This window comes from Asterias rubens, chromosome 15 (genome assembly GCF_902459465.1).
Source record: "Asterias rubens chromosome 15, eAstRub1.3, whole genome shotgun sequence".
Taxonomy (NCBI): Eukaryota; Metazoa; Echinodermata; class Asteroidea; order Forcipulatida; family Asteriidae; genus Asterias; species Asterias rubens.
In genome coordinates, this window is record NC_047076.1 from 6204331 (window position 1) to 6222828 (window position 18498).

General features: G+C 40.7%; 1 protein-coding gene across 4 annotated transcripts in view; it reads left to right on the plus strand.

Moving 5' to 3' along the window:
• Nucleotides 1–18498, plus strand: part of LOC117300357 (A-kinase anchor protein 9-like) — a 126007-nt gene that overhangs the window by 17195 nt on the left and 90314 nt on the right. For all 4 annotated transcript variants that reach the window (XM_033784122.1, XM_033784124.1, XM_033784123.1 and 1 more), the window contains exons 3-5: nucleotides 867–905; nucleotides 7556–7753; nucleotides 12877–12939. In XM_033784122.1, the coding sequence (XP_033640013.1) occupies nucleotides 867–905; nucleotides 7556–7753; nucleotides 12877–12939 (300 nt within the window). The remainder of the gene's footprint in view (nucleotides 1–866; nucleotides 906–7555; nucleotides 7754–12876; nucleotides 12940–18498) is intronic.

Genomic DNA, 18498 nt, shown 5'->3' on the forward strand with positions numbered 1-18498 from the left:
ATTTTATGGTAAAGCATCAACAAGTGTACATTTCACCCCAAAAGCCTTTAAATAATGCCTTTTCAAAGCATTTTACAGGCACTTCCGGTTTAGACAGGTCAACAGGTCAAGAGAAGGTCACCAACATTTCCATTTTTATGAAGTATGTAAAGCTCTTTCATATGATGTAAAGATTGTCAAAATAGCTTATGTGGTTGAGGAAATATGAACTTATGAAATACTGACGACTGTACAGGAGACTACTAATCGAATGGGGAAATGTATTTTTCAATCGCCTTGAATGCAGACTATACAAGCAAGCTACGCAGGGCGCTCTAGAGATGAGCACTGGAGCATGACACTATACACGTGTTTTACGTGTAAAATCTTTGTGCACGAACAATGGGGGATTGGCGTAATTCTTTAAATTTGATTTGTTTTATTTTCAACTTCTGATTTGAACCGGAAGACAAGGTCAAAGTGGGGTCATGTCTGTGAAGCATTTACTCAGTTTTTAATGACCTGTCCGATGATGTATTGATTGTTAAAATCCCTTTTGTAGATTAAAAGTTATGATTTTTTGAAATAATAAACTTTGAATTGGTGTTTCTCGACAACTGATGATGTCATCGTGACGTAACAACTTGTGTATCATCTACTGATCATTGTCTACCTGCATGCCAAGTTTCAACTTATTGCATGCTTCGCAACTATGTTTTTTCTTGCGGACAAACTTCGCGGAGAAGAATATTAAAAATGAAAAAAAACCACCAAAAAACGAACAATAACAAAGAGTTGTTCGGGCTATTGCCCGAACACCTAATAAACCATCAATAATAACAAAAAATTAACAAAATGTTTTAATTTTGTGTTTTTCTTTGCTACAGAGTGACCAGAGATCCATAGGAACAGATGACTTATGTGAGGTGAGAATCATACATGTATTTTTAAAAGTTAACAAAATGAAACTCTTACCATGACCCAAAAGTGAATGATTTTCCTTGTCTTGTTATAATAGAAGAGAAAAATGCTATGCAAAATGTACCAGTTGCTTCTAAAAAAACAAACTTCATTTGCTACCCATTATTAGCATTTAATGTGTAAATGTTCAGTCCAAACAATTTGCTATGCAAATTGCTTGAAGGAATCATTCCCTTTTCCAATGTGGAGGCTGATGAAAACTTTAATCAAACAACAGGATCTTACAAGACATGATGCTGGAACTTGAAGGATTTGAGTGTTAAAGGTTTAATGGTAAAAGGGTATACTTTAGATAACCAAAAGCATCTTGCAACATTATTTTATCTGAAGTCCCCCATTTGGTTAGAAATCAATAAAAGTATTTTTAAATTTCTTAAGACCACCAAAAGGCAATTTTTGGATGCAAATGTCCACGATGTCTGTTTGTGAATGATGCGGGCCAGAGATGCGGTAGGTACTTGCTGTCACCACGTTCAAACATAAATGATGTTCTTAACAAGGTAGACATTGATTGCATGTTTCTTGATAATGTTGCCGCTAGATCAGCATTACGTTGACAAAAAACAACTGATGACCCTACCTTCAAAGCAGGCAGTGCCCCCAATGTGATTAGCACCAAACTTACATTGACCTTACTAAAAATCTCATACCAAAACTGCATCACGTCTTATCGGTAGTCGTGGTACCAGGCCTATTTTGACTCAACACGCCGCACTTTAAAAACTGCAGAGATAATTGCCTTGCGGCCAGTGAATCATAATCACACTTGTAACAAGTTGTAAGTGAGACTAAAGCTTTAGTTGTTTTTTGACATACTTAAGGCACAAACCATGTTAACCGGTATTAAGCTCAAGTCCCCCCCCCCCACCCCCCCTGTAAGACGCAACCTAAGCATGGTCGCACCTGTTCCCGTTATTTGGTTTGATAACAGGTGGATGCAAGCCGTCTCCTTAACTGTCAACCTCAATTTCATGGACAGTCATGACCAGGACCCCAACTTCAACAAAGCTGTTAAGCAGAAAATAATGAGTGGGCGCCAGCTGCAACAATGTAAACTTTAAGGAATTTTGGCTGGTTACCAGTTTCTGTTAAGCATGATTTTTTGGTGCTTAGCAAGTTTTTATGCTTGGAGGCTTTGTGAAATTGGGCCCTGGATCTAAGGTTTGATCTGAGGTTGATGGTGTAGTCTGTCCATGAGAATTGTTGACAAAATTGCCAAGAAAAAGCCACAAAATTGAAGAAAGACTAAAAAAAGAAAGAGGCAAATTAAAGACTTCCCAACAAACAACAGGTTGAAGATTTGTTTAATCAGGCATCAGGTCCATCATGCTGCATGCTTATCATCCAGGAGAAAAAACCCACCTCAATCAAGACAAGAAATCATAAATTATAGTTCAAAGATAACGTAAGACGTAAGACCAACACATTGGAAGCAATACCTTCTGGGACTTCCAGGGCAATATGCATACAGGTGTCACAAGCCCTAAAAACTAGAACAAAAAAATTAGAATGCAGGTCCTAAAATTAACCCACTGCACCAACAGCAATTGCCTTGGTGCCCTGTTCTTTTGATGTGATGCAGTTTTATGCACACGCGCGCATTAAAATCTGTGCAGTCAATATTGTGCTGTGATGTGATGGCCAGCTCGTGGGCCTCCGCCTGCAGTAACTGGGTTAGAGTTAATTCATTCCTATTGCACACCTACAGGCCAGGGCACAATTGCATTAAGCTGTTAACCAGAAAATTTTGCTTAGCAAATTTCTTTGGGACACCTGTTGCGTTCAATGTAAACTGGTTTTTTTTGCTGGTAACTAGTTTGTGCGAAGTAATATTTGTCTGTGCTTAGCAAGTTTTTGTGCTTACAGGCTTAATGAAACTAGGCCCTGCCATGATCGTGACGACAGCCCCCCTTTGAAGTTCAATGGGTGCTCTAATGCACTCTGGATCGGCAATGATTTGTACTGCTTTGTCATGCTTGCTCCTTCACTAAGTATTTGAAAGTGAAACTGTGGTTAAAAATAGATATTTTTGAGGAACATACATTGAGACTTCATCAATCAACACTGATGATGGTGATCACGTAAACTGGTTCATGAGAAAAAGCACATTGTGAAGTCAACATTAAAGTCTCGAGCATTTGGTTAGCCAAGTTAGTTAAGCACGTACTCCGTGCCTTGTGAATTATTTTGAACATGTAGCTCACCAAGGCTGTTCAAGTACATGTAGCTCACTGGACTAAGAAACTTTGCATTTTACTTGCACCCAGGAAGTTTCAGTAGCCAACATTTCAAACAGATTGTAATTAACACATTGTCATAAATGTTTTTTTCTGATATAATGGTAGTGATCACAATCAGTTTTAAACTGAGGATTCCAGAATTTCCACATGTACACCAAATTTCATCCCTTCCTACTGTGAGTACTAGCATGAAAACTGAAGGTTTCTGCTGGATGTTAGCATGCCTTACTCAGAGCTTTCTAAATCTGTCTGATTCTGCAGAAGGTTCCCTAATAAACCAAACTTTTCATGCTCTAATGAGCAAATTGAAAATCTCCGTAATAAACTTTTCCTTATTATCTTGCGATCTCCCTGATTGCAAGATGCGAACAGTGGCAGCTTTGCTTACTGAAGCTGCTAGCGGGATGTGGGTTAAACAAAATTCAATTCAGTACAGAATTTTTTTTCAGAATTTTCTGCACACACCCTTAACTTTACAAGTGGTTTATGTACCAACCTTTTCTGTACATCAACTTGAAAAGCTAACCTTGCCTCCCCTCGCTCCCCATCCTTCGCTTTTCGGACAAAAATAACCACTGACAGCTACCCTTGAGCGTAGGCCCCGACGACGGTTTAGACCACACCCCAACCATACATGGCGTCGCTTACAATATAATCTTCCTTGTCTCGGTTGCCCCCCTTAGCGTCAGGGTGCATTGTTTAGTCTTTTTGTGTGTGTGCCGAAATTTGACTCCAAGAACTAACCAATCCCTGTGGAGTTGTTAAGGGCTCTCCCATCACTCTTGGCTCGTTGCACTGCATTTTTTCTTCTTTCATGTTCTTTTTTTTGTGTGGGGTGGAAATCCCATGGGTTACTGGGTGATTTTTATCCCCGTTGATGTCTGCTGTTTGCCAATTAGCTTGGCTCGGGGTGTACATGTGGTCACGTATATACACCCCCAAAGTCTGCCAGGGCTTTACTGTTTGAGAGGAATCCTGCAGACAAGTGGGCTCATTCAGGCTTAAAAATCATGGAGGCCACAGAGGCAATGGCCGCTGTTGCCCTGGTCTTGGCCTTGCAGCGTTCTCGGTGGTCTACTGGCCAAATGCCAGATAAAATACATAAGGACCAGTCAAAATTCACTGCAATTCGTCCGTTTGGCTTGTTCAGTGTCGGAAAGCATCCCTATTTCATTTGAAACATTGACTAGTGCAAAAGCTGACGAGCTAGTGAATCGACAAGCTTACTGGTCCCACTGGCCCGTCGCTAAAAAAGTTGAGGACAAACCCTGGTTTGGTGCCGCTTTCAAAAGCTTTTGAATGGCCTTGCCCTCTCCAAGATAAAATTCCAGGCCTTCTCATACATGGAGATCAGACAAGAAATATCTTGACTTGATCGAAATCATGGTTACTGTATTTTCAGTTCCTGTAAAAACTTGCTTTCAAAAAAGTTACACAGCATTAAATAATTCTGAAGAAATATAGTTGAGTGCTGGATATTTCTTGTTGAGTTTATTCTTTAAGTGTAAACATCTCTAGGACTGATACCTTGACAGTTTGACAATGTGCAGTTTGACAGATGAACTGTATATAAAATAATATGGACAAACCCCAGGAAGCAAGTCATTGTCTATTTTGTTATAATATCATGGACAGTATCAAAATCAAGTAAGATAAAAGGAAGTTTGAACTAAGTAGTTAGCAAGTACTGTACATGCAACAAAAATCTATGTGGTTCAAAGTAGGGTCATAAAATGATTTTTTTATTTACATAATGCTGATTTGTAGGCAAAATTATTGAGAAAACCCCAAAAATAAGTCAGGGTATTTTCATTAAGAGCCTTGAATTGAATCCACAATAAGCCAAGATGACAGCAGTTATCAAACGGACACCGCAGAAATTTGAATTTAAATAAACTTTTAAAAGCTTTCAGACTAAAATTAAACAATGTTTTTTTTTTTATCCTTACCAATCTGTATAAGGCACTCATTTCTTAGTTACAAAATTATATTTCTAATTTGCATAAAGTTTTCATTTCAAAGTTAAGCTTTACCGCTGTTCATTCATGTTCTAACTTCAGTTTCCGTTGACATTTTGAAACGAAATGGCACGACAGGTGAATTTATTCAAGTACATTGTGTGTGATCATGGACAGCACCAAAACTATCCTTCCGAGACGTTTTCTCGTTCTCCATCTTCAAAAAATTGGAGCGTGGCTTCTTTTTTACCCACTCCACCTGTGCGAGGCTGTAAGATGACATTGTAAAAACTGGAACTCCCAGTGGGCTGTGTTCACACATCCAAAAATAATTTACAAACCCTGGAACACCTATAAAGAGGCAGGGTACACGTAGGCTCATGGTGAGGCTTACCACATGGCCACCCCTGTCAAACTAACCAAATTATGTATTAAAAAAAGGTTTTAAAGTAAGAGGCATTTTAGGCTAGTGTGCTTCGTTTTTTGAAATGGCAAGGGCACAAGACATTTTCTCCGTGGTAAAGGGCACCCTACACATGTATGAGGAAAATGTAAAGTTGTACTTGAGCATTTTAAGGGCAGCAATGCAATGACCGGGGGGCACGGAAGCAATCGCCTTCGTTGCCTCCGTGAAGTATCAGGCCTGGCATTTATTTAATGAACGGTATACTAAATATCACATTTGTGTAATAATAATTTTTTGCTGCTAACTTTTAGAGTGGTTTAAGTGATTTTAGTCTCGTGCCTGTAAACTCATGACTTGACCAGTCCAGCTGGCTTGTGTTTTTCAATTGAATAATTATACCTCACCGTGTAATATCCTAACAGAGAAAAAATGCTGTCAAAACTTTTGGAGTTAGCAGCAAAGTGACATGTAGTGCTCAGCGAAATTAGCCAAATTTTTCGTTCAGCTAGCAGTGAAGTTATTTGCGAAGTTGTTACTCGTGTGAAAATACCCAATGACCAGCTGGTAGGCAGGGGAATATGTGGATATATTTACATCACAAAATCACGTACAGACTGTATGTGTCATAGGAAGTGTTTTAACATCATAAAGTGTATACTGAATTATTGGGGCCAATTTATAGAGCCGCTAAAGCAGAAAAAGAAGCTAAGCACAACAAAATTTTGCTTACCAGAACAAGGTTACAATCCATTTGTTATATGTAGCATCTGTAAACGTTATCCTGCTTGATTATGCTTAGCAGAAAAACTTGTAAGTAATATTTTCTGCTGGAGTAGCAGTATGGAATTTGGTACGTGTAAAAACTGTACACGCACTGGCCTTGTTCACTCTTGTAGGGGCCCAGCAATGAGGAAAATGTAAGTTTGTGTTGGAACTTTGCAAAGGGTACCGCAGCAAAAGCACAGGGCACCACACCGTAATTGCTGTGGGTTATTTTGCTTACATGGAATAGACCGATTCATTAAGTTCCGCCCCATTGCGTATTGACCAAACACAATGAAATGAAGGTCCGTCAAATAAGGTCCGACATGCGTGCGCGTAACTTGGCGATGCGGCAGAGTTGTGCAGAAAGGCATTGGAGAGCCCCACGTGTTCTTGCTCACACGTGCGTTGTGGGAGGATGTTTCTGGCACCAGTAAAATTGCTTGCATGTTTCAAATGCTGAGGGTCTTTTGTCAATTTTGAATCTGGTCTTGTGAAATAAATTTTGGTCTAGTAGTAAGAATATTGAGCTACAAACCCATTGCTGTCTTTAGGGATTTTCCTCCAGAATTTTGAGCCCTGGCCTTGTATGATTTGAGTGAAAAGAGGACAATTAAGATGTCTTAGTGCTTGTTCAAGTCATGTTGAATCTGGTCTTGTAAAATAAATTTTGCTCCAGTAATTGTTTAGCTAACACAAGCCCTGCAGTTTTAGTGATTTTTTGAGCCCTGGCCTTGTATGAGTTGAATGAAATGAGGAAAGCTAAGATGGTACGGTGAGGTGACATACTTTAATCCAGCGGGACAGACCCACTGACGTTATCTTACATCATTGACTAATACCCTACCCTGGTCTGATTGCCTCAAACAGCTGCCACTACAAAGCGTGGAACCGTAGAACTTAATGCAGCAACATTTTTTTAGGTTCCTGTAATAAGGGGGGTGATGACATATTGATGACTCATATAAAACCCAAATATAATATATGAAAGTGCAAAGTGATTCCTTACATAATTGTACAGTGGACCACAGGACAGAAGCTAGTATTTTTACCCCCTGGGCCAGTAAACTCAGGACTGGACAAGTCCAGCTGGCTTGTGCTTTTCAATTGAATAATTATACCTCACCGTTGGTAGCTTTAACAAAACAAAGTCATAAAATAAAATTAGCTGTTTGCAAACTAATTGAATTCCTAGGTCTAAGTTTTCCATTTTCTTTCTGTGTGTGTAGGATTCCGATGGTGGACAGCTTGATGCTGAGGTTGTCCGTATCGAGCTGAGAGAGGCTCGAGGGAAAATCCACCAACTAGAAGAAAGTCTGTTCGGCAAGCAGGCTGCCCTCGAGGAGGTCAACAGGGAGAACGAGGAGCTACGAGCTAAAACTCTGACAACCACAAACGGACCGAGCAACGGGACGGTTACAAACGAGGTAAAGATAAATCCAAGAAATCAGAAGTGGGAGTACAGTGAAGTAGATGTTTCAAGTCTAAATTTAGTAGTGAGTTTTTCCCTTCCACAAGCCCAAAGCGTTTTGAGTCCAAAATTAAGGTTGTATGATTGGTTCTATACAAACTCTTCGCAACCACATATGGACTGAGCAACGGGACGGTTACAACTGAGGTAAAAATAAATCCAAGAAATCGGGAGTCAGAGTACTGAGTTTGTCCCTCGGAACCATCCCATTTCTATCAGAAACATGTTTAGTCCAGTGAGAATAATTGAAGTAGAAGTTTTAAGTCTAAATATTTATCAGAAACGCTTTGGTTCCAGTAAGGTTGGTATGCTACTGTTTGGTTCCATACAAAACTTTGGCTACCACAAACAAACTGAGCAACAGAACCGTTACAAACGAGGTAAAAATTACCCAAGAAATCAGGAGCGTTACAGTACATTAAAGTAAAGGCCGAGTCACACTGCAGCGATAACGAAAACAAAAACGATCCCGACGCAAAGAGAATGCATTCTATTGGTTGAATTGCTCCACGCAGAGTACGCACACGCTCATTCAACCAATAGAACGCGTTCTCTTTGCGTCGTTATCGTTATCGTTATCGCTGCAGTGTGACTCGGCCTTAAGAACTCGCTCTGTGTAGTTAACAACGAGAAGTCCCCTTGAACCACGAATGCGAAAACATTAGTGTCGGCCTATTTTCTACTTCCACCCAGGTAGTAGTCAATAAGCAGAATTTAGTAGTCTCTGAAATTTTGAAATCTATTTCGCCGGAGTAGAATAAACAGTGAGACAAGTTCTCAAAGAACAACATCTGTTAGCTTTTTACAAAGACAAAGGCTGGGGTTGAAACGTTAGGCCACTAACTATTTTTCATGCAGAACAAAATCTACTCAGCAGAATAAATATGCACACAGTATTCAAAGCGAATATACTACGAACTACCACCATGCTATTCCTCAAAATCCACATATTTTATTGTTTTTAAGGTACAAAGAGAGAAAAAAGGGGGAAATTTAACACAAAATTGCAAAAAAAGGAAAATCGTCACAACAAAATCTCTGCTCTTAGACCTTGGGGATGAACAATTAATAGAAGTCTCCAAAACTGTCTAGAACTTTGCTTTTTTTTCCCCCTTCCACAAAGATCTACATGCACAAGCACTCGGATAGTTAATTTCAATTTCCCCTCTTTGTTTTTTGTCTTAAGTCCAAGGACGTGTAGTCAGTCGAGTACAGATTTAATCAGTTCACAATAGTTACTGCATTAGTTAGCTTTTCCTGCGTGACCAAGCATTCTTTGTAAAAGCAGACGCTCTCCTCTAGGCGAAACCTTGGGAGGGAATTTACCGCTATCCCCCAATCAACTTGTAACCAATTTCACCCAATCCCATCTGAAGGTGTGAATTACATTAGGGTTTACACTCACCAATCTTGACATACCCCGTCCCCTTATTCACACCTCGGGGCCACTCCAGTCAATTTAATCGTTTCTCTACAATATCCTACCGAATACCCCCCCCCCCTCACCGACCCTCTGCGCCACGAAGTTAACCCCTCTCCCAAGCGGCCGTACTTGTCACATATGAGCACATCAGATTAACGCTGGTCCGGAAACCACCAACATTGCTTTAATTATCTAATTTACACCTCATCTCTGAGAGGTGTGACAAGTAACTAAAAATCCAATCTTGGCGACTCTCGAGGAGTGTCCACAATTTTGTAAGAATCATTTACGGCTATGTTTATCCACGCGATCCCTCAGGGGGATGGGTTATGGGGGGGAGGGAGGTAGAAGAGACGACTTTAGTCAAGACGCTAATGATCTTATGGGAGTTGGAAGTGTCTCAAGGAGGTCTACAAATGTACCTCTAGACACGATTTGATTGTCGTGGCTGCTGCTTGGTTATTGACTGTAATTGATAATATGTAATACCTTTTTTCCAGTAATGTAGCTTACTCATCAAACATGTCAGGGGGGTCCGTCACCCTCCCTCTTGATATCATCCGTTTGTTCTGGGAGACGGAAAAAAAATGCAAAATTTCGTTCCTCGCACTCAAAGGAGAGTAACCGATCCAGGGTTCTCCCCTAGCCCCTAACACGTGCTAACGTATCGCAATTTATGTGCTGATACACATAATTTCTGGCCGTCATCAAAACAAAAATTCATACAAAAACTAATAGTTTCACAAAAAAACACCACAAGAAGACCATATAAATTGCTCCAGATTGCACAGTAGGGTTTTTAAAACCATGATAAACACCAAGTAGAAAATATTCTGAACACCTTGATTAAATTCAGCTTGCTTTGGCCAAACATTATCAAATTTTGGTCCAGATAGTGCCACAGTTTTGAACAAAAAAAAACCGGGGAAGAACCTTGTTAATGATTCCATGTTTTTATTTGACGCATTACCTTGTGGTGTTTCAATTTATGAACTTCACTCTCGAAGGGGCTCAGCAATTTTCCTATGGTATGGGGCACTTCTAATGGGAAAATGTAAGTATGTGTTGGAACATGGCAGAGTGCACCACAGCAAAAGCACAGGTCACCACGGTAATTGCTGTTGGTGCCGTCGGGTACTTCGAGGCCTGATTTATCTTTGGATTTCGTTTACATCAAAGTTTCTACTTTACTAAAGTGTTCCTTGACTCAGAGATGGTAGATTTACACAGCAGGTCAAGTTCTCATAAGAGATCAGTAGTCTCCGGAACTTTGCTCTCTTTGGGATAACTCTTATTGTATCACGCCATTGTCTTACTCAGAACATACACATGCTCCCAGCAGAGGCGATCAAACTCGTGGGACCTATATTTTTTTGTTTTCATGCCTCGCCGCAGGTAAAACTAATCAACGATTATCCGTCAGTTTTGAATCAATCGGAAATAACGCAGACATTTTCAGAAACATGTATCAGAGAGAGAGAGAGGGGGAAGGGGAGGAGGGAAAGAATGACTTGGAGAAATATTTTCAAGAGAGATAAAGAATCAAACCAGATGTCTACGTTGACCCTAGCAGGATTCGGGATTCAAATCCGGATCCTCGAAAGTTGAGAGAAAATATGTCAGCCGCTGCAACCCGCTCTCTAAATTCGGACTTTTAATCACGCTAAATCCTCTCGCTGGAAACCTGGATTACTTCAGATGGAGCGATTTCATGTGATACACTCCACATGGTATCACCCCACTGCTCAACATGGTACCCACTACCTCTAAACTAAGCAGCGTTGATGTAATCAATTTATGCCGAGGAAGTTTTACAACCGGTTTCGTTGTACTAAATATTGTTATTTTAGCAAACCCCCTAACCTTAAAAGTTTCCCCCCTTCAATGGGGTTGAGGTCAGAGATAAGCAAAACCCCCATGGGGGGTAAAACACAAAAAATACATCAACTGCGGATTAATTTTGAGGCGATATACCGGTGGAAATCAGCTGACCGTGTTTAGTTGTTGTGGTTGCAGTGCTCGGTGTACGGTTGATGTCTCGTGGAGGGGGGGGGGGGGGACTGGGGGAAGGAAACCACTGGCACTGCCTGGTGGTGTGAACGATGATTGATCAGTTTTTTGAGGCGGTGAGCGCTGAAATACTGCCAAGTTGTGATGTGAACACATGTATTGTATATGTGGATAAACTCCAGACCCCTTAACGCCTGTGACTTGTTAGCCGCCATGTTTGACATCACCAACGATAAAAACCAATGTTATGGTTCAGACACTGTTTTTGTTTTACATTCAAATAAGTCTCACCAAGCCGAGGCATTAGGCCTGGTACTGTCTTCATTGCCTTGGTGCCCTTGAAATGCTCATGAGTAAAAAAGGAAAAATGTCCTCATAGCGTGCCCTAATGAGAAAATGCCTTGGTGCCCTTGCTCTTTCAAAAATGAAGCATCAAGCATAGTCTGGTGCCTTTCTATGAAATGAGAATTGGAACTATCATTGCCAATATGTCAAACATAAAGGCATCTATAAGACTGTTTCAAATTTTCTGACAGTCATTTTATGCCAGTGGGAGACGTTTGGACGGTCCTTTTTTCATAGTTCTCGCCAGTAGTGCGCGTGCTCAGAGCTACACCGCAGCAGTGAGCATAAGCATGCATGATCAGAGCCACAAAAAAGTACCGTTTTGTCTGCTGCCCCCGCCAGCGTTTTTAAAGTCTCTCATAATAGCTTTTATGGGTGGTGTTAATCCTTTAATTCCTGATTTAGATGCAACACTCAGAGTAGCATATTGGAGGTTGATGAGAAGAGTGGGGAATGGGAAGGAGGTTGACTCTCGAAACACTTTCACAAAATTTTGACAGCGGGACTCATAGTTGACCTTATCCAGGTCATAGGTCATTTAGGGCCATAAGACCAGTCACCATGCCCCGCCTTGCCACCTGACCCCATTTCTTCCCCAGTCTTCACCTTGTGACTTCCTGATTTTTTCTTATCTTGCCAGTCATTTGTAGCGAAGTGGGTGGCTACAAATTATCCCTAAACGAGATACTAACATACACAATATGAAGTGTGCCAGTCATTGTGTACACACAATAAGCCTTTCGCGAGTTAGATTTGAATTAAGTTGTGTACAATGACTTGCTCGTCACAAGTAACCGCTTACATTTGACTTCCTCAGACTATAGAGACAGTTGATATGTCAAATGGTTCGTGGCAAGGCTTTGCATAGAAACCTCAAGATGAGCAAACCCTGGTACCGTTGTGCCATACTACCGGGTATACTCATTCAGAACTGTGTATGGGTTTTCACCATCTCTTACGTAATGCAAAAGCTTGCCCAGAATCATGTACATATATGTAACATAAATGTAGCTACTATCTCAATAGTCTGAGGAAAATTTAAGTGGTAACTTGTGATGAAGCACATCATTGTATCAGACAATAATCAAATCTAACACGCAAATGGCTTATTGCAACCTCGTTCCCAATGGTGTATGATCTCACTGTACATTTTATTTTCAGAATGCTTGCCTGATCGTAACTCCAGGAAGGGTGACTTTAAAATATCCATTCTGTCCTAGACTTTCTTATCGGGGCCAATTTTCATAAAAAAATATTTGTAGTGTTCATGCAATTTTTTGTTTGTAATTATCTTCTCCCAGGGTGCAGGATCTGTAGACAAAGAAGCAGAGTACCGGGCAGCGTTTGAGCAGTATAACCTCAAGGTAAGAACAACAAGTGTGAATTGGAACCGGTTGTTTGTTAATTATAATAGTAATAATAATAGTGGCTTCTTATATAGCGCGCATATTTCGTCTCTTTTTGATAAGTGCACTGCTTTTTTTATGTGCGTTAAACAACACGCAGGATCAACCAACGGATTTACGTCCCTTCCGAAAGACGAAGCGATGGTGAAGTGTCTTGCTTCGGGACACAAGTGTCACGACTGGGACTTAAACCAACACTCTGCTGATCGGAACCACCAGAGTTTGAATTCGGTGGTCTTTACCGCTCGGCCACGAAACTTGTTGATGTTACATTAGATACCTATCACCAAAAGAACATGTATGCAATACAGGGGTTAGTCCTTAGCTTTGTCAGTGACTTGTCGGTGGTACCTGTGCCCAATTCCATAAAACTGTTTAGCAGAGAATTCTGCTTAGCAAGTTCCTTTGCTAGGCAAGAAAATAGTGCGGTACCAGTCACAGCAATGGTAAATGTACAGTATTTTGTCTGCAGCCGATATAACTAAACACTAGGATTAATCCTATCTCAAGTTAGGACAAGTAACTTGTCTTAAGTTAGGATGGGTTCAATGCATCCTAACGTCTATGGATACAAACTTAACTTGTCGTAAGTCCTAAATTAGGAAGAGTTTGGTGAAATCGACGGCTGGTAACCTATTTTTGTTTTGCAAGTGTTTTCTGGGCTTTGCAATTTTTTTGGCGGTCCTCCTTAATCAGTAATCTGTTGTGCAGTCAGGGAGCAAGACCAAGATGACAGAGGTCTCTCTTCGTGGATATGTGCGCACTACAAGTCTTATTATTACTATATTATTATTATCAATGCATCAATTTTTTGCGCACATGTATATGATAGCCATTCAAAGACACAGATTGGAGTTTCCCTTCTAGGGGTCAGAGATGTACGCAGAGTTAGCAGGCAAAACGTCGCGCTGCCCATGGTAGCAAGGCTGGCATCAATGTGCCCATGGTCCGCCCTAAGACACTTTGAAAATGGCGGAGAGTGCAGAGATTCATGACACACCGTCAGGAAACTGTCTTAACTTGGAACCAACTCCTTAGAGATGTCTTCACCCCTTCATCTGAACATAGCCCCAAGGTACATCAACTCAACCCCATAGTAGATCCTTCCTGAACAGGTTTCTCACTTATTTTGGGACCAAACTCAATATTTGCTTAACGGAATCAGAGGAATGTTCAAATGTGATAGGTTTCTGGGGTAATAATATACTTCCTTTTTTATCGGGAGGAAGGGAAAACGCTTTAATTGATTGGAGTCCCTAGAATGGAGGTTGTCAGAAGATGTTAGGGTGAGGTTTCAAATATGGTTGTCGTAAGTGTGGATTTGGGGGAATCTTCAGGGTTTTGTTTGTCCTGTGTGGGAAGTGTTTATGACTTAATTGATGGCTTATCCCATCTGTCTGGTGGTAATAAGGGTCGTTGCCCAACTTGGATGAGTCGATCGAGCAGAGAAACCTTCCGCTAGGCATTAAGGTTTGCCACTTTTTATGTCTTTGGTGTGATTGTTAATTAAGGAGAAAGGAGAATCTTCAATTTGGTTTTTCCTGATTGAGAAGTGTTTTTGACTCGATTGATGTTGTTTCCTTTTTCCTTGATGTTTCTCTGATGGGGTAGGAGGGTCATTGCCCAACACCTACCTCTGAGTCAGATGATTATTATGTGAAGATGAGCAGAGTGTACTCCCAGAGAGGACAGTGACTAGAGTGTACTGTATTGTTTAAAACCTTCGGACTCAACCTTTTTGGGGGATCAGAAATTGCAAATTTTTGCAGTGTTCTTTCTTAACAGTGGTCAGCTGGCCAAATGAAAGTAAGAACACCCGAGAACCAGTCAATTTCAACTTTACTTTTTAGCAAACTTTCCTATTTAAGCCCTGTTCATACCTCCTGCGAATTTGAAGAGAACATTCACGCCACATGGCTGTTTTGGTTCCGCTGGCTAGTCACTAAAAAAAAAAATTCAACTCGGTTTTTGTTTGAATTCCGACTTTCTTATGTCTGCCTGTTGAAAACAAATTGTGCCCTTTAACAGGTCCTGATGTTCGATTACGTGCGAGACTTGCACAGTCGAAACCAAAATCTGGAAATGTCATCATTACAACTTCCTTTTCCTTCTCATATTTGGAGCCTATTTTCAGACTTTTTTTGACAGCAGTGACTCTAACCCCCCTGAGGCTTTCCACCCCAGTTGTTATCAGAAATTACAAATACATGTATTTATGACAAAATATTTATTCTTTCACAAAAATCATCAAGAGCAAACCGTATGGAATGTTCCTGGTTGCACAGTAGGGGTTATAAACCATAACGATATAAACACCACGATGAAAACAATCCAAATACCTTGTTTTAATATGGAAGGCAAGGTGGCACATGCTCGGGCATGTGCTTTGAATGCATCTCGACTCACCCGCTCAGGATGCTCTCATGTTCGCTGTACATGTAGTTGGATCGGGACACCTGAGAGGCCGTCGTGGCCATCACAAAACTAACTTACTCGACATTCTACGGAAAGACCTCAATGCTCGTCAGCTGTCCCTCAAAACCCACAGTGACATCCTACGGCTTCGTGACGTGGCAAGTGATCATTTGTCCTGGAGAACTCTGTATTGGTAGAGACTGATGGGATATTTATTCAGCATTCACTTCACTTCCTATTACTTTTTTTATGTACAGTTTATATATAAATACCTTGTTTTAATTCAGTGGCTGCAGCCGAACATAACAAAATTGGGGTCCTAAATGGTCCACAGTTTTGTAAAATCCTGGGGAGTACCCTGAATTTGAGTTGCAGTGGTTTGTTGAGGCAACTTAAAGAGTACATCTAGGCCAAGGTGTGCCTGAGTTGTTGTAGCCTGGTTTTTTCCTCACCAAGGATTATCCAAATGCCAAAACACTTCATCTGTGACGATCCTATACTTAAAGAGGCTGTTCTGTCTGTCTTATGCCATCACTCTCAAACAGGTCTCATCCCAAATGTCATATTTTTCCTTTTTTGGGTTGCCTCCTGAAGTTTCAACTTGCAAAACCCACAGGAACTGTTTGAGCCCAAAATGACAGCATTTGAGACATTTCTGCTGCAGATCAATTCAATTAGACAAGAGGTTGGACAGGTGTTTGCGCAACAACACCTGCACATGATGATCCATAAATCAATCTGGAGATCTACTGAATCACCTGACAACCCTAGAAATGTATCAACTATTGCCAGCCACAGGCCTGGTGTTTCAACTTTGCTAGGGCAAAGCTGTTTTCATTTTGCAAAGGGGACTTTCTTTGAAAATATTCAATTTTATGGGAAATTTCTGAACATGCAACAAGGATATGAGCCTCTGTGCAGTTCCAGGCATGCAGCCAGTCAGGGTGTGTTGTAGGTCCTGCCATCGATTTCACAAAACTCTTCCTAACTTAAGACTAATCTTAGGACTTAGGACGAGTCCCATCCCTGCACTGTAGCATGCAGACCTTAAGATTAATCCTAAGTTAAGACGAGTTACTCGTCCTAACTCGAGATAAGACAAGTCCTAAGTCTTTGTGAAATCGACCCCTGGTGCTCTAGGAGTCCTAACATCAAACTGTTCGAATAGTTGGTTTTCAAATATGGAGAATCAAAAGGTACCTTGTCAAGAATACTCTTCATCAAGTTGTCGGCCCTTAGTCCTCTCTTGTATTGACTATTTTATTTGGTTACGTTAAAGGCAGTGGACACTATTGGTAATTACTCAAAATAATTATTAGCATAAACCCTCACTTGGTGTGGAGTAATGGGGAGAGGTTCATAGTATACAAATATTGACTGCTTCGAGTGCTATGGTTAAAACTATGACTCCCGAGATGATCCCCGGAGCGTTCTATTTTCCAGAGGCGCGGAGCGTTCTATATTCCCGAGGCGATGCCGATGGAAAATAGAACGCTCCCGGGGATCACCGAGGGAGTCATAGTTTTAACCATTGCACGAGTAAAAGCAGTCAATATTTGTTTTATAACACCCCAAACATTTCTAAATACTGTACTATTAAGATACAGACCTTAATGCTACAATCCACGAACGACGCCAATACAGACTGCAATTTTTTTTTTACTGTGCTGCATGTAGTGCCATGTAATCCGAAATGGTTACAGACTATTAATTTATTATCCTCGTACACGCAATGGACGTCAGGGTACTGCACGCCGTCTGCTATTCTTCGGACTAGCGCACGGCAAACCGATGCACTATCACACGGCCGCCGTATAGTAAAACTAAGACATATCATGTGACGCGCTCTAAACCAATGAAAAGGCAGAATATTGGTAAGGGGTGTTATTATATAAAACATTGTGAGAAACTGCTCCCTCTGAAGTGGCGTAGTTTTCGAGAAGGAAGTAATTTTCCATGAATTTGATTTTAATACCTCAGATTTAGAATTTAAGGTCTCGAAATCAAGCATCTGAAAGCACACAACATCGTGTGACCAGGGTAATTTTACTTTCATTATTATCTCGCAACTTTGACGACCAATTGAGCTCAAGTTTTCACAGGTTTGATATTTTATGCATATGTTGAGAAGACTGGTCTTTGACAATTACCAAAAGTGTCCACTGTCTTTAAATAAATTGGGAAGAGTTCAAATCTACAAAATAGTGCAGCTCATTTGGCACGTTCCACACCCTTGAGAGAACATATTACTCAATCACTCAGGGAACTTCATTGGTTACTGTTATGTGAACGGATTAATTTGAAACTTGCTCTTTTTGTTTGTAAATGCAGGAACAAAACTACTTTTCTAGATATCTTTCCAATTTGCTGTCGGTCCACAATTGACATTACACTCACTTGAACGTCCCCCATGCAAACAAAGTTCTGGGTCATGTGGAGATTTGCCATTCTTGTCTATCCCTTCTGAAGTTGGGTAGATCAGTTGGAAGCACCCAATGTTTCTGGCAAATTCATGTTTAGCTGCAACTTATGTTTAGCTGAGTTTTTGTCTTTCCACATTTCAGGATTTTTTTTAGTTTATCTTTATTTCGCAAAGCTCTTAAGACTTACCTCTAGATCCATGTAAATTTTTACAAGTATGCGCTGTGATCTTAAAGCAATAGCACCTTATCAATTTCAATTGTATGTTGTGTATTCAGCAAACATATGGATTCCCCGCTTATCACCACTTCACAAATCACAACTCCAAAGTGTGATAAATGAAAATCCAAAACTTATGGAGCCGCTCTTATGCATAAAAACAAATAGCCACGCACAAAACAATTCTGCTATGTAAGGACCCAATTGCAGTTGAATGATTCCTAGAAACACTAGACTTATGCATCTTGACCAGAAAACAAAGCCAATTAGAGCGAGCCAAAGCATGACTCATTCCAAATAATGAGTCACCCCACGAGTCACACATCTGGACATTCCGAGTTCCAATTGATCTAATTTCCAGCTCTTGTCAGGAACCCCTAAAAAGGGTACCCCAGGGTCACCAGAAAGGTCTCAGAATCCTGCGTCTGTCTCCTGAGCTTGAGAAACCGGGAGCCAAGTCCA